Source organism: Coregonus clupeaformis, chromosome 12 (genome assembly GCF_020615455.1).
Source record: "Coregonus clupeaformis isolate EN_2021a chromosome 12, ASM2061545v1, whole genome shotgun sequence".
Classification (NCBI taxonomy): domain Eukaryota; kingdom Metazoa; phylum Chordata; class Actinopteri; order Salmoniformes; family Salmonidae; genus Coregonus; species Coregonus clupeaformis.
In genome coordinates this window covers 7,797,665-7,820,046 of record NC_059203.1, presented here as the reverse complement: position 1 = coordinate 7,820,046, position 22,382 = coordinate 7,797,665, and the positions used below count along the sequence as shown (strand labels likewise).

At 43.9% G+C, this 22,382-nt stretch overlaps 1 protein-coding gene across 1 annotated transcript in view; it reads left to right on the top strand.

The window, feature by feature from the left end:
- Positions 1 to 22,033, top strand: part of LOC123492081 (synaptoporin-like) — a 28,724-nt gene extending 6,691 nt beyond the window's left edge. The window contains exons 3-6 of the mRNA XM_045224027.1: positions 17,221 to 17,348; positions 18,601 to 18,799; positions 19,011 to 19,202; positions 21,174 to 22,033. Coding sequence (XP_045079962.1) covers positions 17,221 to 17,348; positions 18,601 to 18,799; positions 19,011 to 19,202; positions 21,174 to 21,431 — 777 coding nt within the window. The 3' untranslated portion in view covers positions 21,432 to 22,033. The remainder of the gene's footprint in view (positions 1 to 17,220; positions 17,349 to 18,600; positions 18,800 to 19,010; positions 19,203 to 21,173) is intronic.
- The last annotated feature ends 349 nt before the right edge of the window (positions 22,034 to 22,382 follow it).

Here is a 22,382-nt window from a genome sequence, read left to right as displayed (position 1 = left end):
CAAAAGGCTAGTATTCCAAGGTGCACGAAAACAGTACAGTGCGACGACAGAGAAAACAACAAACAAACAACGAGCCGACCTGATGACAGGCGAACAATAACACACAACACAAGACTAACCAAACGAGAAACTTATAGGAGACATAATTAACCAAACAGGAAACAGGTGTACACAATCAGACAAAACCAAACAGACATCGAAAACATCAAACGGTGATAGCTAGTACTCCGGGGACGACGACCGCCGAAGCCTGCCCGAACAAGGAGGAGGAGCAGCCTCGGCTGAAACCGTGACATCTCCAAACAGCTGTAAGCTCCTCGCTCCCAAGTCATCCTTTGCTATGTGCCCCAACTCCTCGGTGTGTGTGTGTGTTGTGTGTGTGTTTGTGTGTGTGCATGTGTGTGGGCATCCTAATACTGAGCTAGTTGTATGAGTGTACAGTAACTGTCTTGCCTGCAGCGTAGCGCTTTTGTGTCAGATGATAGGTTTCTTTCAGAATACTGACAGCTGACTAACAAATATGGATTTGTATCAGATATCAGTATAGTATGTGTGACTTCAGTGTGACTGTGAAATACTTTATGCACCTCTCTCAGGTGTCTCAACTAGACACTTTTTTATTGTTTTCATAGGACAGCGTGTAGGTAATGCTCAAGAAAACAGAACCTTACACAAGTTGAGATTTCTCTGTTTTGATTTGAAAAGTGGTGCTGAATAAGAGGAATTGCCATTTCAGATCATTATTGCTATTGAATGCCGGGGAAATGGGGAAAACATATGCACCTTCTCAAGGGAGAATTAATCTCCTCCTCTCTCTCTCTCTCTCTGTCTCTCTCTCTCTCTCTCTCTCTCTCTCTCTCTCTCTCTCTCTCTCTCTCTCTCTCTCTCTCTCTCTGTCTATCTCTCTCTGTCTGTCTGTCTATCTCTCTCTCGCTCTCTCTGTCTATCTCTCTCTGTCTCTCTCTCTCTCTCTCTCTCTCTCTCTCTCTCTCTCTCTCTCTCTCTCTCTCTCTCTCTCTCTCTCTCTCTCTCTCTCTCTCGCTCTCTCATACCTCCCTGGACATCAGCAAATATCAGGTCATTTCAATTTACAACACTTCAAGAAACACTCTATCTGGCTTCAAAACTACCAGATCAACAGAATGCAAAGCAATGAACTCTTCAGTTAAAATCCACTGACTTCGAGAATCAGCAAAGCTTGTCATAAGGCCCATGTGGATGCAGCTTTAGGCTGTAACCTAGCCCTGCTAACCCTAAACCATTAGGTCAAAGAGGCGCTCACGTCCCTCCCTGAGACTATGGGCCTGGGCTCGGCTCGGTCTGTGAGTCAGACAGGAGAAGGGCGGCCTGTCCCTTCCTGTTTGCTGGGAGGGCCCAATGTCAGAGCAAGGAGCAGAGTTCATGCCCAACGCCACTCGCTCAGCAAGTGAAACCCTACAATGGAAAGCTTGAAGCATGTAGAGTTTAATGGTCTGGTGTTGCTTTTTCTCCAGAGACGGAGTACCAACTTATTCACAAGTTTGTAGTTCTGTAACATCATAGACCATTGTGTTAAGAACAAAAATCATTATTAAGAGACTCATCAAGGTGAACACACTTTTGTGTCTCATCTCTTTAGTAAACATAAATAAATTAACCTGCACGGTAATATGGATGTAAAGTGGTGTTCTGCTAAAAGAGTCCACTCTTACATATAGTATAATTAACACTCACTTATAGGTTTTTGCACAAATGTTCACTGTCACATACAGACCCATTGATTGTACCAACACACACAAAGAATAACTGCTGTCCCACCATCCACACACACAAACACTTGTTCGGATTGTACCACTGCTGGGTGCGGAGGCTTACTAACAGACACACACACACACACACAGTCAAATCATATCACTGTTTGGTGGCCGAGGCTGACTAACTGCGCTGCTGTGTAGCCATGGAAACCCCACAGGGAGAAGAGGAGCATGAAGAAGCACTGTTATAAAAAATAAATTGAGATTTTCTGCCTGCTTATGGTCAGTCAAGCTTGCAGGGAGATGTGCTGGGGGGGACATGGGTTAAACAGGGCACAAAGCATTCGCCATGTAGGGAGATCAACTGCCATGAGAACTTGATTCTACCATAATGTCTTGATCAGGACTGTTATCACAGTGTGTGTTGGGTTAGTTATGTTAAAAGTATAGTATAACATATCTAAGACAGTCCTCTTTCAAGACTAGATAGGTAGAAAGAGAGGACTATAGACAAAAGAAGACATTATTGAAATTGTAGGCTCACCACGGCCCAGACCATTTAAATAATACATATTTTTATAGATCCATTTGTAGCTTCATAACTGTAAATGTGATTTTGTTTATTCTCCCACTGTTGTCGCAGATTTCGATAGATGGTTCGCGTTTTATCTTGTAACTAGCTAGCATAAAATTGCTCATGTTACCACACTGACGGACCATGAAGAAGGAAACTGTGGATTGTGGCTAATGCTTCCGCTCGAGTGGAGAAAGAAGGATTTCCCCCCACACACACACAGTGTCACTGAAGAGAGGGTTTATAATCTTCAGAGGCTTTGCTTTGTCATCCCATACCCATATAGGCACTTACACAACAGCTTGAGCGTGTTAGACTGAAGTGGCCTTTAACACAGTAGACGAGAGAGGTACTGTAGCGATGATCATGTCCCTGTTTAGTTCTTCTGACCTTGTTGGTAATAATGGTATAATAGCTGGGTTCCTGGCTTTCAGGGTGGTTGTATAGACTCTTTATATGGCCCAGAGTATTGTGATGGTGGATCAAAACATTTAATGGGCTGCAGACATGGTCCAGATTTCTGCAGTCGTAAAGAGAGAAGATTTCAGGCTTTTTGTTCCCAAAGTTGGTACTTCATGCTTCGACGCCTGTCGTCTTGAATAGAGCGGGTGGATAGCAGCGCCTATGGTGCCTGAGGGAACCTAAGTGTAGCTGATGAATGCTGTGCTTAGGCTCCTCAGTGACACTGACTGACTGACTGACTGAATACACAGTGTCCTTATCATGATTTACATTTACATTTTAGTCATTTAGCAGACGCTCTTATCCAGAGCGACTTACAGTTAGTGAGTGCATCCATTTTTTCATACTGGTCCCCCGTGGAAAACGAACCCACAACCCTGGCGTTGCAAGCGCCATGCTCTACCAACTGAGCTACACGGGACCATCTCCACCTTTACTACACACTTAACGATCCCTCTCCCTCTATCACCTCCTCACTCGTTCTCTTCTTCTCACCATTTCTCTTTCACCTCGTCCTCCGTTCTCTCTCTTGCTTTCGTTCTCCATTCTCGCTGAGTCCATGAGCCCATCCCTGGACTCTATGTATCTCATGTATGTTTTCATGGGGGTGAGGGATGTATCTTGTTGTGTGTATGTGTAGCTGACTGTGGTGATCTGTGTGGAAAGAATTTCCTTTAGAAGGGCAAAAGAACATAATCATTCCCCAGCCCTTATCCTAGCCTCATCCTAGCCTCTTTCCCTGCGTTCTCCCAGTCTCCATCCTAGCCCACATCCAGGCTTCTCTCCCAGGTCTTATCCCTCCCCCAGGAGCCCAGCTGGGAGAGGCTGATAAACACACAGGCTTAGCACACACTCCTCTTCACAATGACACACTCGCCTGTTCAAAGGCCTCCACTATAAACGCGAGTGGTAAACGACTGAAATCATAGGGAATGGAGGCAGCTGCAGGAAAGAGAGGGGGAGGGCGGGAGGGAGGGAGGGGGGAGAGCGAGAAAGCTGGGGAAGGGGGTGGGCCCGGGAGGTTTTTTACCATAATGTGAGGTTGGAATTGCTCTCTCTCTCTGTCTCTCTCTCCCTCTCTCTCTTGTTGTGTTTATGTGTGTAAATGTGAAATGTTTCTGACTGTGTGTGTGTGTGTGTGTGTGTGTGTGTGTGTGTGTGTGTGTGTGTGTGTGTGTGTGTGTGTGTGCGTGCGTGCATGCGTGCGTGCGTGCGTGCGTGCGTGCGTGCGTGTGTGTGTGCATGGTTGGGCAGATTACTTGAAAAATGTAATCCGTTACTGATTACAGGTACATGAAAAATAAAGTAATCGGTAACGTAATCCTTTGAATTACACGAAATGAGTAACGTAATCCGATTACATTTTGATTACTTAAAACGTTTAAAAACATATATATTTTTTTAAAGACATATTTTAAAACATTTAAAAACGTTTGTCTAATGTAGATTTTTTGTTGTTGTTGTATTTCCAATTTGGGGACTAGTGTGGGAGAATAGCCTAAAGATCCTTTCATTCACATGTTCTATTGTATGTGTAAGAACATAGTGACAGGGCTCCATGCTAACATTTACAGTTGGTCGCACCACAATTGCTATGGGGTCACATAATAATAAAAAATTAGTAGCCTCATCATCTTATAAAGTCATTCAACGTGTTTCATTAAGACGTGTACTAGACTACTAAAATTGTATTATTTAAAAAATAAATGGTTTATTCTAGTATCATGTTCAAGCACGAATGCATGATTCCAGATATTTTTATGTGCATCCTAAACCAGTGATTGTCATGAATTTGGGGTTTGACAACTAGGCAATTGTTGTTATTATTTTAGTATCAGAATAGGGTTCCAGATGAATTTGTCTACATCTTTTTGGGCACTAATATCACATAGGCTAATTCATTTGGGGTTAATTAATCAGCTGAGGAAGTGGTTAGCTAGATCGCTAATTCTAAATATAGCCTAATATCACTGATAGTTAGCTGTTTAATTGAGATCCTTGTTTTATATATATATATATATATTATTTTAAAGGATTTTCTTTTGCAATTTAGTACAAAACAAAAGCGCACAAAAAAATAACAAAAAAACACAGCTGCCAGACATGTGAAATTAAGTATTGCTTAAGCAAGACATGGGACAAGAATAGAGCAACAATGAAAGCTACAGCAACAATAAGTGTCCCTAGTCAGTGTTCATAGTCAGTCTCTGTCCAGATGGTCCAGAAACTGACCCCAAATCTTGAGAAATCTCCTGGAGGAGTTAGTCCTGAAAAACAAATATTTTCCAAGTTAATGATGTTAAAAATGAATCTGCTAGCCATCTACTGAAGCAAGGGGGGGGTTACTTCCATTCTGTGAGGATATTTTTTTTTGCAGCCACCATTCCAAACACCAGAGCCTGTTGTTCCTCATAGGACGATCTTAGAACAGACTCTGAGCAGCCAGAGAGAGCAGGTTCTGCGTCAGGTTCAATGGCCCTCTCATATACCTTTGAGTACCAATCAAAGATGTTCCTCCAAAAATTATTAAGTAGGGGGCATAGCCAAAAAATATGAGTTTAATGAATCCTCTGAGGCTTTACACATGTCACACAGTGGGGAGATCTGGGGGTAAATTCGATGTAATTTGGTTTTGGAGTAATGAAGTCTATGTATGACTTTATATTGTATAACTGATATCTTGCATTGATGGAACAGGAGTGAATTCTAGACAGGGCTTCTCCCCATAGATCATCTGAGATCTCAATATGTAACTCTTTACCCCAGGTCTCCTTGAGATGACTAGTAGAGGCCTCTGTGTAGTTGGAGAAAAAGGTGACAAACTGTGAGATGAGGTGTTCTGAGTTGGGAGGGCGCTGTAGCAAATCATAAAACTAATGTTGTACAGGGAGGGTGTCAACATTTTGAATTTTCCCGTTGATATAGTGTCTGACTTGTAAATAATGGAACAAATTTGAATGGGAGAGATTTAATGTATTATTTAATTGGATGAATGATGCTAATTGCTTATCTATGTATAAGTCTTCAATTGTGGCCAGTCCCTTCTCCCTCCATTCAACAAACACCTTATCAGACCGAGATGGAACAAAATAATGATTAAAGCATATCGGGGTGTATACAGAGGTATCAGGCACCTTATAAACAGGCTTCATCTGGTTTAAAATTCTTAAAGAATTTCTCAAAACATAGTTGTTGCCTGTCAGTTTGTTTGGGTGCTCTGCTTTGGAGAAAAGCAAGGCTGGAAGAGAGGAATTTGTTACAGACTTGACTTTCATATTTAGCCACAGGGGGCAACATTGTCCAACTTATCTGTGAAACCCAGTTGGCAGGACGTTAATGCCCTGGCATTTGCAGCCCAGTAATAATGCTTAAAGATGGGTATGCCTAAGCCGCCACTTTCCTTGGGCTTTTGCAAGTGGGCTTTACAAATACGATGGTTTTTGTAACCCCAGACAAAATGACAAGATTGTCGAGACCAAAGTTAAGAAAAATTGGAAGATTCTGGCAAAGATAAAGGAACCTGGGAAGAGAAACCATTTTTATGGCATTAATACGCCCCATCATAGAAAGAGGCAATATTCTCCAGCTCTCTATGTTTTGTTTTAGCTTTGCAACCAGCTCACTGTAGCTAAGCTTGAAGATGAGCTTTGGATTTCTAGGTATTTTTTGTCCCAGGTAAGTTAAGTGGTCATGCACCACTTTAAATGGTATCCTCTCTAGCTCACTTGCTGTAATATTATCTGAGATACACATGAGATCACTTTTTCCCCAATTTATTGAATAGCCAGATAGTTTGCCAAATTAATTGATTAAGTCTAGTAGGTTAGGGACAGAGGCTACTGGGTCCGAGAGGCACATTGTCTGCATATAACGAAATGCGGCTTTCTATGTTTCCTATTTTAAGACCTTGGATATTAGGATGATCCCTTATTTGTATCGCCAGGGGTTCAAGGGTGACAGCGAAGAGCAGAGGACTGAGTGGGCAACTGTGCTGGACAGATCTATGTAGTTCAAAGGAACAGGATTTGTCGCTGTTGGTCAGAATAGAGGATGTTGGGCAGGCATAGAGCATTTTGACCCAAGCGATAAATGAGTCGCCAAATCCAAACCTAGTGAGTGCTTCGAACATGTATGACCATTCTATTTGGTCAAACACTTTTTGAGCATATAGCGATATAATTGCTGCCTTGGATGAACCCTGTCTGATCTGGATGAATAATGGTTGTTCCATGTTTGTTCAACCTATTAGCAAGCACTTTGGTGATTAATTAAAACCGCCTCTGATTATTAGATTAGTGGTACTAAGATCTGGGAGTAAATCAAAAACATTACGAAATAAATGTGGGTCGTTCAATAGGGTGACAGGGAAATAGGGGTGACAGGGAAATAGTTAATGTTCCATGATACTATGATGTACCTACTGTGTGGGTCTGTAGACATGGACAAGAGTTGAAAAGGGATGTTTTTACGAAAGAGAATAGCAATACCTCTAGCCTTGGAGAAGAAGGGTGATTGATAAACTTGAGAAATCCAGTTGGATCTCAGATGCCGCTGCATCTTGGCTTTTATGTGCGTTTCTTGCAGGAAAATTATGTCAGCACCAAGTGATTTCAAGTGCTTAAATACCATACCCCTTTTGCACGCGTGCCCAAGACCGTGCACATTCCACGAGACTAATGTGACACCTTTAACATCTGATTGATTCCCAAGATCACTTCCTGACATTTATATCCAAGAGCATTTCAAATAAAACATCTTAAACATTTACGAATTAACATAAAACTTGTCTGGCAGCAGAAAACAAAAACCAAGCACAGTAACAGACCCCAGAGAAACCTGCCCTCCCCACTGCTTCCCCAGAGAAACCCACTCTCCACACTGCTTCCCCAGAGAAACCCGCTCTCCCCACTGCTTCCCCAGAGAAACCCGCCCTCCCAACTGCTTCCCCAAATGAAGCACTCTTCTCCCCATCTTAGGTAAATGAGGACCGCCGGGCATGATGGCTAGAACAGACCCAATACTACTAACAACAGTCATACTTAACTAACAGCCCTCTCCGTGGTTGTTGGAAAACAAATGAATACGTTACCATTTATGAATAAACATAAAATCCACTGTTTGCTCAGTCAATATCCCAGAGGTTTGTGGTGAGTGATTTCACCCTTTCATGGGGTTTGCTGTAGTTTTGATATGTAGCTTGCAGCCTCTTCGGGCTTGGTGAAGACTATTGTCATACTGTTGTGATGAACATGTAGCTTGGCTGGAAAACACAGGCTATATTTCACCTACGCCTCTCTCATGGTCTGCATCGCATCTCGGAATGCACGCCATTGCTCCATCACCTCCAAGGTGTAGTCGGGAAAGATGATAACCTTTTGGCCTTTGTATTCCATAGCTCGCTGTCGTCCAAGTCATAGAATTAGTTCCTTTTCCTGAAAGTGATGTACCCTTGCGATTATGGTACGCGGCTTGGCACCTGGTGAGGGCTTCGCCTGTAGAGAGCGGTGTGAACGATCAATGATGAGGGGCTTTGGGAAGTTGTCGTCGCCCAGCAGCTTGGGAATGAGCTTGGACACGAACTCTGTGGGTTCCCTTGTTCTTCGTCCTCCAAAATCCCCACAAGTTTGATGTTCAGCCTGCGACTCCTGCCTTCTAAATCGAGAACCTTGACTTGGAGCGCCTCGTTCTTCTTTTTAAGCTGCGTGCAGGTGGTTTCCAGGCCTCCGATCCAGGTGTCATGATCAGACAGGGCCTCATTGGCTGTGTCCATGCGGCCCTTCAGTTCGGCCTGTGCTGTCTTTAGAGACTCAAACTTTGTTTCGAGCCTGTCAAAACGATTGTTAATAGTTTTATTATAGCCTCTTTTATTTGTTGACACATTGCCATGGCAGAATCTTGTTGCTGGGTGTCTGGAGAGTTGTCGTCATCTGTACTCAAAATAGCGCTAGCTGCTGCTTGTTGAGCCTGGGCCTTTGTCAACTTTGTGTTAGCTGTTATGTTGGTTTTCGTCGCCATATTTCACTTTTTTGCTGCTAGTTAGTGCCTGGGGAATATACTAAACAATGTTTATATATTTTTTTGTTGGCAAACTTGGAAATAAAACGGTACAAATTTAAGATTTCAAAATACGCAGAGAGGAGATCTGAAGGAACGCTTTTACTCCATACGCATGCGCACTAACGCCGCCTGTTTAATTGATATCTAACAGTAAATATAATGTATAGGCCTATGCACCCACCTTGAATGGCTGAGTGCCCTTTTTTTCAATATGAAATACAATTCAGACCAGAAAGCTGGGATCCTTTTCTCTTCAACAGTAACAGTTGTTGCTTTCAATACAGTGTTTTTCCCCATGATTACATTTTGAAATATTGTGCAATCAGAAAGCATTTCACAAAGGAGAGAGAGAGAGAGAGAGTGAAACTGCACTGCTTCAAAGCAGCAAGCAGGAACTCTATAGTCCAGACGACTTCAAGGTGTAAATGTTTTGGAAGCCTCTATTCATTCAACCAGTTTGAATACAAAAGACGCCATCCACCTTTCATGAGCAATCAGCAGAACAATTGCATGTGAGAAGTCTTGATGGTGCGCTAAATGACAGCAATGATGACAAAGTTTTATCTAATTTTCCTCTTGATGAGGTAATCCCGAATGTAATCAGCTGTTTTTAAGAATGTAACAGTAATCCGATTAAACCATTTTTTAAAGGTAATGCGGCTGATTACAGTTACTTGTTTTTTTGTAGTCGGATTAAGTCATCCGCATTACATGTAATCCGTTACTACCCAACCCTCCCACTGGGCAAAAACTGGTTGAATTAACGTTGTTTCCTCATCATTTCGACCCAAAAAGTCAATGTGATGACATTGAATCAACGTGGAAAACTGATTGGATTTTTTTCACCCAACTTTTCACCTAAATCCAATGACATTGTCACGATCGTCCTGAGAAGAAGTGGACCAATGCGCAGCGTGATGAGTGAACATACTTATTTATTAGAGAACAAAACAACAAAACGATAACGTGACGTCCTTGGTTACAAACACTAACCATACACGGAACAAGATCCCACAAAAACTGTGGCCAAACAGGCTGCCTAAGTATGGTTCCCAATCAGAGACAACAAGCAACAGCTGATTCACGTTGCCTCTGATTGAGAACCACACCGGCCAACCTAGAAACAAATAACTAGATAAAGAACGTAGAAACAAAACACATAGAAACAACACACCCTGGCTCAACATAACAGAGTCCCAGAGCCAGGGCGTGACAGTACCCCCCCCCCAAAGGCGTGGACTGCGACCACGCCAAACATAAACCGAACAGGGAAGGGCCGGGTGGGCATTCCTCCTCGGAGGCGGTTCCGGCTCCGGGCTTGACCACCACCCTCCGTAGCTCCCCTGGTCCGGTCTGGCCCCGCTGGCTGGAGCTGGACTGGACATCGGTGGAGCGGATTGCTTAGGCTCCGATGTGGAGCAGCTGACCGGTACCGGACCAGGCACCGGTGACCCAGGCACGGGCTGTGCCGGACTGACGACGCGCACCACAGGCTTGGTGCGGGGAGCAGCAACGGGCCGGACCGGGCTGACGACGCCGCACCACAGGCTTGGTGCGGGAGCAGGGACGGGCCGAACCGGCTGACGGAGCGCACCACAGGCTTGGTGCGGGGAGCAGGGACGGGCCGAACCGGTTGACGAGCGCACCACAGGCTTGGTGCGGGGAGCAGGAACGGGCCGGACCGGGCTGACGAAGCGCACCACAGGCTTGGTGCGGGGAGCAGGGACGGGCCGAACCGGGCTGACGAAGCGCACCACAGGCTTGGTGCGGGGAGCAGGAACGGGCCGGACCGGGCTGACGAAGCGCACCACAGGCTTGGTGCGGGGAGGAGGAACGGGCCGGACCGGGCTGGCGACGCGCACCACAGGCTTGGTGCGAGGGGCAGGAACAGGCCGGACCGGGCTGGCGACGTGCACCACAGGCTTGGTGCGAGGGGCAGAGACAGGCCGGACCGGGCTGGCGACACGCATCACAGGCTTGGTGCGAGGGGCAGGAACATGCCGGACCGGGCTGGCGACGCGCACCACAGGCTCGGTGCGAGGGACAGGAACAAGCCGGACCGTACTGGGGACACACACCACTAGCCCTACGCGGGGATCAGGAACGGGCCGGACCGGACTGGCAACACACCCCAGTACCTCTCGCCGTGCCTCTACATCCTCCTTCCCCCTGGTGACCAGTGACTCCCGTAACCTGGCGGCCTCCTTTGCCAACCCGCTGAACCACTCTATCCCGGCCTCCTGCTGCCCCGTCGTCCACGGTGTGAGCCCCCCTAAAAATTTCTGGGGGTCTCTCCTCCCCGTGGGCCAGGCCTCCATGGCTCTCGCCAGACTCTCTCTCCTCTGCTCCCAAGTCCAGACTCTCTCCTCCTCACGCTGCTTGACCCAGTCGAGGTTGATATTCATTAGAGTCCTCTCTGGCGTTGGCTCCTGGACACGCTGCTTGGTCCAGTTATGGTGGGATCTTCTGTCACGATCGTCCTGAGAAGAAGTGGACCAATGCGCAGCGTGATGAGTGAACATACTTATTTATTAGAGAACAAAACAACAAAACGATAACGTGACGTCCTTGGTTACAAACACTAACCATACACGGAACAAGATCCCACAAACACTGTGGCCAAACAGGCTGCCTAAGTATGGGTCCCAATCAGAGACAACAAGCAACAGCTGATTCACGTTGCCTCTGATTGAGAACCACACCGGCCAACCTAGAAACAAATAACTAGATAAAGAACCTAGAAACAAAACACATAGAAACAACACACCCTGGCTCAACATAACAGAGTCCCAGAGCCAGGGCGTGACAGACATGGTGACAATTATTGTTGATTTCACATTGAATAAACAAACGTTATTTGACAACTCAACCAAATGTAAATCAAAACTAGATGTTGAACTGACGTCTGTGCACAGTGGGCTATGTGTGTGTGCTTGTTTGCTTTTCATAAGCACCTGATCCCTCTCAACCAAAACAGTGTGATGTGAGCGGTAAATGCCATATCGCAGTACTTAAAGCACTTCTGCCCTCCTGCTGTGTTTCTCTGTGCTTGAGATTAGGCAATGAGAAGAGACTTACAGTATACCTGGGGAAATGGGGTGTTAAGAGAATGGAGAGACTGATCCAGTACATTGTAGATGTGCTTTAGAATGGCATCTCCTAGCCTAGCATCCTGCTCTGCTCTGCTCACTGCTGGACACCGTCTGTGCTCCACTGTTGCCATGCCACCTCAGGGAGAATCCAGAACGCTCCACATCAGCTAGCACACATATGGAGCCACTGTACTGCCTAGGAGAGGACAGAGAGCAGGGATGCCTTGGAGCAGGACTATGGGATGGCCGGATGGAGCTTTCTTTACCTTTATCCATCTTTGATTTATGCAGGACAGGCATGTGTCATGGAGAATGGAATTAGGACATGTTCATGATTCTGTGAATTGTGATTGTGGCTCTCTATCTCTCTCTCACTCCTCTTTCTCTTTCTCTCTCTCTCTCTCTCTCTCTCTCTCTCTCTCTCTCTCTCTCTCTCTCTCTCTCTCTCTCTCTCTCTCTCACACACACACATACACACACTCACGCACTGTGGATATATTAAGCAGTAGGAGCTGTATGGCTATGAGCAGCTCAGTTAATGAAAGAAGGTGATGAGATAAGGCCGTCTCAGCCAGCAGCCTAACCAGGAACACATTACAGCTCTATTAATGAAACACTTCTCACACTGGACTGTACATTCTATCTACTTACTACACATCAAACTACCTTCCCCTTAATATCCATTTACCACCACAAGGTGACACAGATCCCCTGATATTGGCTGTGGCAATATGTGGTGTACTGTACATGACAAATGTGATGTTCAGTTATTGTACATCAGTTCAAGCATGCATTGTCACTCCCTTTTTTAACAGTTTTTAAATGCCTCATTTAGGCTTATTGAAAGTTAAATGTTTTCAATTAATTGTCAGTTAATGATAGGGCTACCGTCTTCACTGTAGTTAGTGCTCAATAGTACCCATTACCTCCAGTAGAGGGAAGCAAACTGAACTGTAAACTCTTAAAGGCCCAGTGCAGTCAAAACGTGATTTTCCTGTGATTTATTTATACACTGAGTATACCAAATATTAGGAACAACTTCTGCCCTCATAATAGCCTCAATTCATCAGGCATGGACTGACTCTACAAGGTGTCGAAAGCGTTCCGCAGGGATGCTGGCCCATGTTGACTCCAATGTTGGCTGGATGTTGGCTGGATGTCCTTTGGGGGGGTGGACCATTCTTGATACACAACGTGAAAAACCCAGCAGAGAAGCAGTTCTTGACACAAACCGGTGCGCCTGGCACCTACTACCATACCCCGTTCAAAGGCCCTTAAAACTTTTGTCTTGCCCATTCATCCTCTGAATGGCACACATACACAATCCATGTGTCAATTGTCTCAAGGCTTAAAAATCCTTCTTTAACCTGTCTCCTCCCCTTCATTTACATTGATTGAAGTGGATTTAACAACTGACATCAATAAGGGATCATAGCTTTCACCTGGATTTACCTGGTCAGCAGTGGCGGCTCCTGAAAAAATTCTCAGGAGGGGCAATTTTTCTGATGATTTAGGTGACCTACACACATTTTTAAAAAGATATGTCCAGCAACAACATGAAGACAGGGGCAGCATATAAGTCAATACCAGAATCATTTATTGACTGATCTCAGGGAGTGCTCCTAATCTCAGCTTGTTACCTGTATAAAAGACACCTGTCCACAGAAGCAATCAATCAATCAGATTCCAAACTCTCCACCATGGCCAAGACCAAAGAGCTCTCCAAGGATGTCAGGGACAAAATTGGAGACCTACACAAGGCTGGAATAATAATAATAATAATAATAATAATATGCCATTTAGCAGACGCTTTTATCCAAAGCGACTTACAGTCATGCGTGCATACATTTTTGTGTATGGGTGGTCCCGGGATCGAACCCACTACCTTGGCGTTACAAGCGCCGTGCTCTACCAGCTGAGCTACAGAAAGTGGATACTCATGGATGCGCATCGCAATTGTAAAATGTCAACACAATTGGAGACACCACGTCATTTTTGGAGACATGTTATTGACAGTAAACTATTGTAGATGCGACTGCTAACTAAATAAAACATTTTAGCTGGCTAGCTAATCATCTTAGCTAAATGTGGGGCAAACAATTCAGTTATTTACCGTTAATTTGAGGGATTGGGGTGAAAGAAATCGAGTTACATAGTGATACTTTACGATATACTGTATTGACAATATCGCAATATAACCATATCCACCCTGTCCAAAGTCTCTACTTGGTCTCAGTTCTCCAGTAAACTTGTGATTATCAACACTAACCTCATCGTTGTGGCGGCGGACAGCTAGCCTGTATCCCTCATCCAGTTGAGTGGCAATGTTATTTTTTCGTTCGTACCATTTTTTGGAAAATCCTCGGGTGTAGGACTTCCCCCTTTTAGTAGAAACCTGTTGAATTATTAAATTTGGTCTGGGAGGTCCTAATTGTTTCGATGCCAATTTATCTTCATTTGTTCGCCGACAAAAAAGGAAATTCTTTCAAAGACACAATCGAGTTGCACTGAAGCCTAGCCATGTTGATAGTAGTAGTGAATTGATTGACGCTGCTACCCTCTCTTTTCTTAGTTACGTTCATGTGACGAAAGCGTAAGTGCAAGCCCACAGACACCCATTGAGATTGTATTGAAGGCTCTGAAATTTGAAAAAAATAGATTTTACATGGGAGTCTATGACAGAAGTTCTGGGCGATTTTCAATCTGACTGAAATCGCCCCAAAAGGGGGTGGAGCCATTTGAAGCACGACTTTAGCCTGATTCGACATTTAGTGGCAGTGTGGCACTGTGGCAGATCAGACGTATAGATTACAACACTGATAACTACTGTTGCCGTGATATAATTGATTAGAAAAAAAATCCCTTCCTTTTCCCGTTTGGCAGTGCGTCGCCCATATCGCCCTATTGAACAGGCCGTCCCTGCTGGTCAGTCTATGTCATGGAAAGAGCAGGTGTTTTTAATGTTTTGTATACTCAGTGTACTCACACTATGAGGTTGGAGTAATACTGTGAAGTTGGGAAAATGATGATAATGCCCTTTTAGTGTAAAAGCTGTTTGAAAAGACCGCCTGAAATTTCAGCCTGACCACCAGGCAGTAAATTGGTTAATAGACCAATTAGAAAGAGGGTCCCAAACCTCTCTGCCAATTACAGTTAGTCAATATTGACACTCGTACCCAGGTGAGTGTGTGAGGTCAAGCTGGGTAATCTGAAAATGGCAGAGCACATTTAATTAGCCTTTCCAGGAATTGAAACCAAACTGTCATCTCTCCTCCTTTTGGCAAGCTGGCCATCCAGCTGCCTGTAATGGCGGAATGGAGCTGCATGCTAAGTAGGTGTCAGCTCTGATTATGGTAATCATGGTTTTGAGCAGCCTGTAGGCAAAGAGCTTTATACGGAAAATGGGCTTGGAGAGACCAAGATAGAGAGGAGGAGATGGTGGGTGCTGCTGAGATGCATGGAGAGGGACTTGTAGTGGAAGTACTGCTGCTTCTCTCTTTACCGCTCTTTACCGCTCTCTTTACCTTGTGTCTTTGAGGAAGAAACTAGGCTGTGTTTCAGATCAGTGGGTATGAAGGAGAGGAGACAAGGAAATAACTAGTGAGATGAATCTTTGGATAACTGAAGTAGTACATCATTTCTTCAAACCACGGAGGCAAAAACAAAGTAATAATCCAAGAGGTTATAGGCCCATTGCTCCTCAGGGAACATAGGCCATGGACCACTGCTGTCCATCATACTCTGTTCTGACTAGTTCTCACCATCCTGATTCAAGCTTCCATTAACATGTGTTCCATGGGTGCCCTCTTTTTCTGTTTCAGGTTTTTCTGTTTTATTGCTAAAAACTAAACCAAGGAAGAAAAACAAGGCAACAGTGTTTTGCACTAATAAGTACACCAAGTGTTCTGAGAAAATGAAAGCAATCCTGAAAAAGCACTGGCATATTCTGCAATCAGACAAAAAAATTGCACACCGCTTCAAGGAACCCCCACTGGTGGTATATAAGCGTGGTCGCAATATTGGGGATAGCTTAATGAGATCTGACTTGCCCCCTGATCCCACTCAGACACTCTTGACACCTATTCCAAATGTGAACTACAAATGTGGCTCATGCGTACAGTGCAATAGCACTACAAAAATATCCTTCTTCAGACACCCACATACAGGTCCAAAAATCCCTGTTAGGGGTATCATCTCATGCAAGACAAAGGGAGTAATCTATCTCATCACCTGTACATGTGGGAGAGCCTACGTAGGACAAATGAAAAGACAATTAAAACAACGCATAGCTGAACACCGCAGCTCAATCAGGTGTAAGAACATTGACTATCCAGTAGCAGCTCACTTTGTTGAAGCTAACCATCCCATCTCCTCCCTTAAATACACAGGCATTGAGCATGTTGCTCTACCAAGGAGAGGAGGTAACATCGAGACCCTACTACTACAGAGGGAGGCCTACTGGATATCCTATTTAAAAACATTGACCCCTAGTGGTCTGAAATTGACTTTGATCTCAGGCCTTTCATATGACCAATTATATTTTTTGTGGACAGGTCTTGAAAATGAATGTATTCTTTCTACAGCTTATCAGCGTACACCCAATATGTTCCCCCTCTTGATGATGCTTATTATGCATTATGGTTGAACCAAAAGATGACATGTAACAAAAACATTTAATGAAATTGGAAATATTTAAAAAATATATGTGAAATTAAATGAACCAATGTATGTTGATGCTAAAATTATGCTAATGCTAATGATAACAATGGCATAATATATTCAATATGCTGTGGGCTATTGTCTTTTAACAGTTTCGCTTAATTCATTCTGATTAACCTAGCAGTTATGACACACCCCTCACTATTGTCATTGGTTGCACTAATTGCACTGTTTATCTACATAACCACGTTCAAGCATTCATGACATTACCCTGAAGAAGGAACAGTGATGCCGAAACGTTGGTGGTTTCTTGAAATAAGACTGTGGATGAGTAGTGCTTATACCTGTGAATCTGTCTCCTAGTGGAAGTGGAGTGTTTGGCTCAGTTGCTACATAGGAATGATCTCTCAAGCTCTGTTTGGTGGATCCCCATAGAAACAAACCTGACATATATTTCATCTGCTCCTTGGGAAGCAAAGGTCATCCACAAATGTACTCTATCAGGCTCAGTTGTGTACGGTGTTATGTTATGTCAAGCTCAATATCTGCTGTACGGGCCAGCGGGCGGTGAGAGGTCAGGCAATTTACTCCTGAACAGAGTTCCAATTCAATAATGTTGTGGTTTTTGTTTGTTTCTCAACAGCTTTTTTCCATTTTTGCATTTGCAACATGTGGAGGCTACAGTGGACAGCTGCGGGTTAGTGTGGACTGCCAGCTTGACAAGGCCAGCAGCAACCTCAGTATTGGCATCGATTTTGCCTATCCTTTTAGGTAAGAAACTCACTCTCTAGTACCATTTCAGACACATAATAGTAATTAGAGATGTGCAGTTTCCGAACAATTCTTTCTTTTTAAATCTATTTTTACTGACTCGAGGGTCATGATACATTTTTCAGAGTGACTCGTTAATTTTACTTTGACCTGCGTGCCACAATGAATCCTACAGACGGATTATTATGCTCGTCTCTGTCTCCGCAGCTCCAGAGACGTGCTCCGACCACCAACTGTCTGTCATATGCACACGCACGAAAATAGATCATGCAGCATAGAGAAGAAAAATACATATTTAGAACTAATAATTGATCGCGTGGTGCAAGAATGAATGTAATTAATTGATGGTTGAATGTTATCGATGGACAGAGCTTTGTAGAACCAAAACACAGCCTACACAGCCTGCCTCTGCTCAACAAACTCAAACTCGAGAATTAATCGATTAGGGGGCTGCTGCATTTCGCAAACGTTATGTGCTTATTTCCCTTGCGGCAGTGAAGTAATTTCACCAAGAGTCATTCACAATCTAGTCCGGTTGCGGCCGCAACAAGACCTAATTTCAAAGGTATCAAGAAATAATAATATTTGTATGCCTAGCCATCACAAATGTTTGAAGCACACTTTTGTAGGTCTCAATTACAAATGACAGCTCCGATAAGCCCCCTATGATGAACGAGAAGCTTGTAGAATCATGGGTCTTTCGAGTTTTTAGTTCATCGTTCACCCGTAGGGGGTCCTGCGCGCTCTGGGCATTACTGAATCAAATGAATGAAATTAGTCTAAAGATTTGTTCTTTGGACTGAACGAGTCGAAAAGATCAGTCAGTAAAAAGAGTCCAGCGCAGCCCATGAACATTTAAAGAATACACAGAGAATAGGAGTCATCACCTCTAAAACTATTGCTCCTCATTAAAATGCCTTCTTTGTCTATGTGTTTCAAGACCAGCCTAGTGGGTTAATATTTGAGACAATTTCAGATGTATTTTCTAACACCATATGGAAGATTTAGTCAAGGCAATCAAGACCCATCTGTGTAGCACTCTGAAAGCTGTTATGTAGCCAAACAAAGTGATTAGCACCAGACAAGATGTCTAAAATGCTGTCAGTGGTAGCTTTGCTAATATTTCACTCAGAGACACATGAGATAAGAGCATCAGTGGTTTTTTTGATTACTTTTAACATACTTATTTTCTCCATTATTTAAAGAGTGACTACAGGTGTTTTAGACTCCTCTGTTCCCCCCTCTGTGGAAGGTTGCACCAGGTGACCTTCGAGGCTCCGCTGTGTGAGGGGAGGAGGAGGGAGAGGCTCTTCCTCATTGGGGACTACACTTCCTCGGCTGAGTTTTTCGTCACCATCGCTGTGTTTGCCTTCCTCTACTCCTTCATGGCCACCATAGTCTACATCTTCTTCCAGAGCAAGTACCGCGAGAACAACCGAGGCCCTCTTATCGTGAGCTGCTCACCTTTCACCCTTTTCCATGTTCAAACCTACATTTTGAATAAGATAGTATGCTATGTGTTTGTAATGCTTCCATGCGACAATATATTTTATAGGCAATATATTTTGTGTACTGTACCAAGTCCCTGCACCTTTGACATCTGCTGGTTGTGCAAACAGTAACTTGAACAATATTCAGTAACATGTCCCCCTCCACCCTCAGGACTTTATAGTGACCGTGGTGTTCTCCTTCATGTGGCTGGTCAGTTCTTCAGCCTGGGCTAAAGCCCTGTCGGACATCAAGGTGTCCACAGACCCAGATGAGGTGCAGGAGCTGATGTCTGCCTGTAAGGTCATGACCAACAAGTGTGGCTCAGTGCAAGGACCCCGCTGGTCAGGCCTCAATACCTCTGTGGTGCGTCAGACTGTGAACCTCACACTACCACAACACACACACACCACATGTACAGTGGGGGAAAAAAGTATTTAGTCAGCCACCAATTGTGCAAGTTCTCCCACTTAAAAAGGTGAGAGAGGCCTGTAATTTTCATCATAGGTACACGTCAACTATGACAGACAAAATGAGAAAAAAAAATCCAGAAAATCACATTGTAGGATTTTTAATGATTTTATTTGCAAATTATGGTGGAAAATAAGTATTTGGTCGATAACAAAAGTTTCTCAATACTTTGTTATATACCCTTTGTTGGCAATGACACTGGTCAAACATTTTCTGTAAGTCTTTACAAGGTTTTCACACACTGTTGCTGGTATTTTGGCCCATTCCTCCATGCAGATCTCCTCTAGAGCAGTGATGTTTTGAGGCTGTCGCTGGGCAACACGGACTTTCAACTCCCTCCAAAGATTTTCTATGGGGTTGAGATCTGGAGACTGGCTAGGCCACTCCAGGATCTTGAAATGCTTCTTACGAAGCCACTCCTTCGTTGCCCGGGCGGTGTGTTTGGGATCATTGTCATGCTGAAAGACCCAGCCACGTTTCATCTTGAATGCCCTTTCTGATGGAAGGAGGTTTTCACTCAAAATCTCACGATACATGGCCCCATTCATTCTTTCCTTTACACGGATCAGACGTCCTGGTCCCTTTGCAGAAAAACAGCCCCAAAGCATGATGTTTCCACCCCCATGCTTCACAGTAGGTATGGTGTTCTTTGGATGCAACTCAGCATTCTTTGTCCTCCAAACACGACGAGTTGAGTTTTTACCCAAAAGTTCTATTTTGGTTTCATCTGACCATATGACATTCTCCCAATCCTCTTCTGGATCATCCAAATGCACTCTAGCAAACTTCAGACGGGCCTGGACATGTACTGGCTTAAGCAGGGGGACATGTCTGGCACTGCAGGATTTGAGTTCCTGGTGGCGTAGTGTGTTACTGATGGTAGGCTTTGTTACTTTGGTCCCAGCTCTCTGCAGGTCATTCACTAGGTCCCCCCGTGTGGTTCTGGGATTTTTGCTCACCGTTCTTGTGATCATTTTGACCCCACGGGGTGAGATCTTGCGTGGAGCCCCAGATCGAGGGAGATTATCAGTGGTCTTGTATGTCTTCCATTTCCTAATAATTGCTCCCACAGTTGATTTCTTCAAACCAAGCTGCTTACCTATTGCAGATTCAGTCTTCCCAGCCTGGTGCAGGTCTACAATTTTGTTTCTGGTGTCCTTTGACAGCTCTTTGGTCTTGGCCATAGTGGAGTTTGGAGTGTGACTGTTTGAGGTTGTGGACAGGTGTCTTTTATACTGATAACAAGTTCAAACAGGTGCCATTAATACAGGTAACGAGTGGAGGACAGAGGAGCCTCTTAAAGAAGAAGTTACAGGTCTGTGAGAGCCAGAAATCTTGCTTGTTTGTAGGTGACCAAATACTTATTTTCCACCATAATTTGCAAATAAATTCATTAAAAATCCTACAATGTGATTATCTGGATTTTTTTTTAGTTGACGTAGTACCTATGATGAAAATTACAGGCCTCTCTCATCTTTTTAAGTGGGAGAACTTGCACAATTGGTGGCTGACTAAATACTTTTTTCCCCCACTTTATGGTTCATTATAAACCATAGTATGTTTCATTTTCTGTGATACTCTGTCTCGGTCACACTTTATTTAGATAGTCCGGATTGTTCATCTGTAGATGCTCTACAGATGGTCATACTATCAACAAACTATCTGTTGATAAGCAACTGCTTGCTAAGGTTAGGTTTAGAATAAAGGTTCGGTTAGGGTTAGGGTAAGGGTTAAGTTTGGGGTTAGGATAATGGTTAGGGTTAGTGGTAGATAGTTAGTTGAAATGTTACTGATTGTCTGTAGATAGTCTTTAGAGTATCTACAGATGGACTATCCAAATAAAGTGTTACCTCTGTCATTCCCCAGGTGTTTGGCTTCCTAAACTTTGTCCTGTGGGCAGGAAACATCTGGTTTGTCTTCAAGGAGACTGGCTGGCATAAAGGAGGACCAGCTCGGTACGCTGGAGCGCCTCCCGAAAAACAGGCTGAGACATTCAACCAGCAGCAGCCCTACAACCAGGGCAGTATTGACCAGTCAGGAGGCTACAGCGCCCAGGGAGACCTGGAGCAGGTGTCAGAATACAGTCCTGTGGGAGGACCCACCTCCTACTCCAATCAGATGTAGCCTTGCAGTCTGATTGGCACACTGAAGGGGGGGGTTTGATCCTCAGATGCATCACATTGTTGGTGTCCAGTTTGTGCAAAACCATAAAAAAGAGTGTCCAAATTAACTACATGCAGTTCTTAGGTGGAAATATTCCGGTGCCAGAAAAAGTAAGTTGTCGATTGGTACAGTTATCACACGTAAGTATTTTGGAGTATTGTACATAAAACTAGATTTTGGTTACGTTTTTAGATGTGTTGTTGTCCTGAATGTTGTATTGCCGGTGGGTTGAGTCTGTTTACAGTTTCTCTTTTTCTGTGCTAGGTGCTATGCCACAGACCTTTTTAACTGGACGTCTTTTTCGTCGTGGAAGAGAAATGTGGTCTACAATTGTATCATTCTTGAAGTTTCCTACATAGTGTTGACAAAGTGCATGCAATTGTGCTATGTGTTACTATGCCTGTTTGTGCACATTCTATTTACGAAACCGGCAGGATTTCATCTCAGATTTACAGTAAGGTATCAGCAGTAGTTTTACTTCACATCTTAATCATTTGCATTTTATTTCATAGTCCTTTATACTATATATTTTGATAACAATTTATTATTATCTAATATATACAGTGGGGAAAAAAAGTATTTAGTCAGCCACCAATTGTGCAAGTTCTCCCACTTAAAAAGATGAGAGAGGCCTGTAATTTTCATCATAGGTACACGTCAACTATGACAGACAAATTGAGGAAAAAAAATCCAGAAAATCACATTGTAGGATTTTTTATGAATTTATTTGCAAATTATGGTGGAAAATAAGTATTTGGTCACCTACAAACAAGCAAGATTTCTGGCTCTCACAGACCTGTAACTTCTTCTTTAAGAGGCTCCTCTGTCCTCCACTCGTTACCTGTATTAATGGCACCTGTTTGAACTTGTTATCAGTATAAAAGACACCTGTCCACAACCTCAAACAGTCAC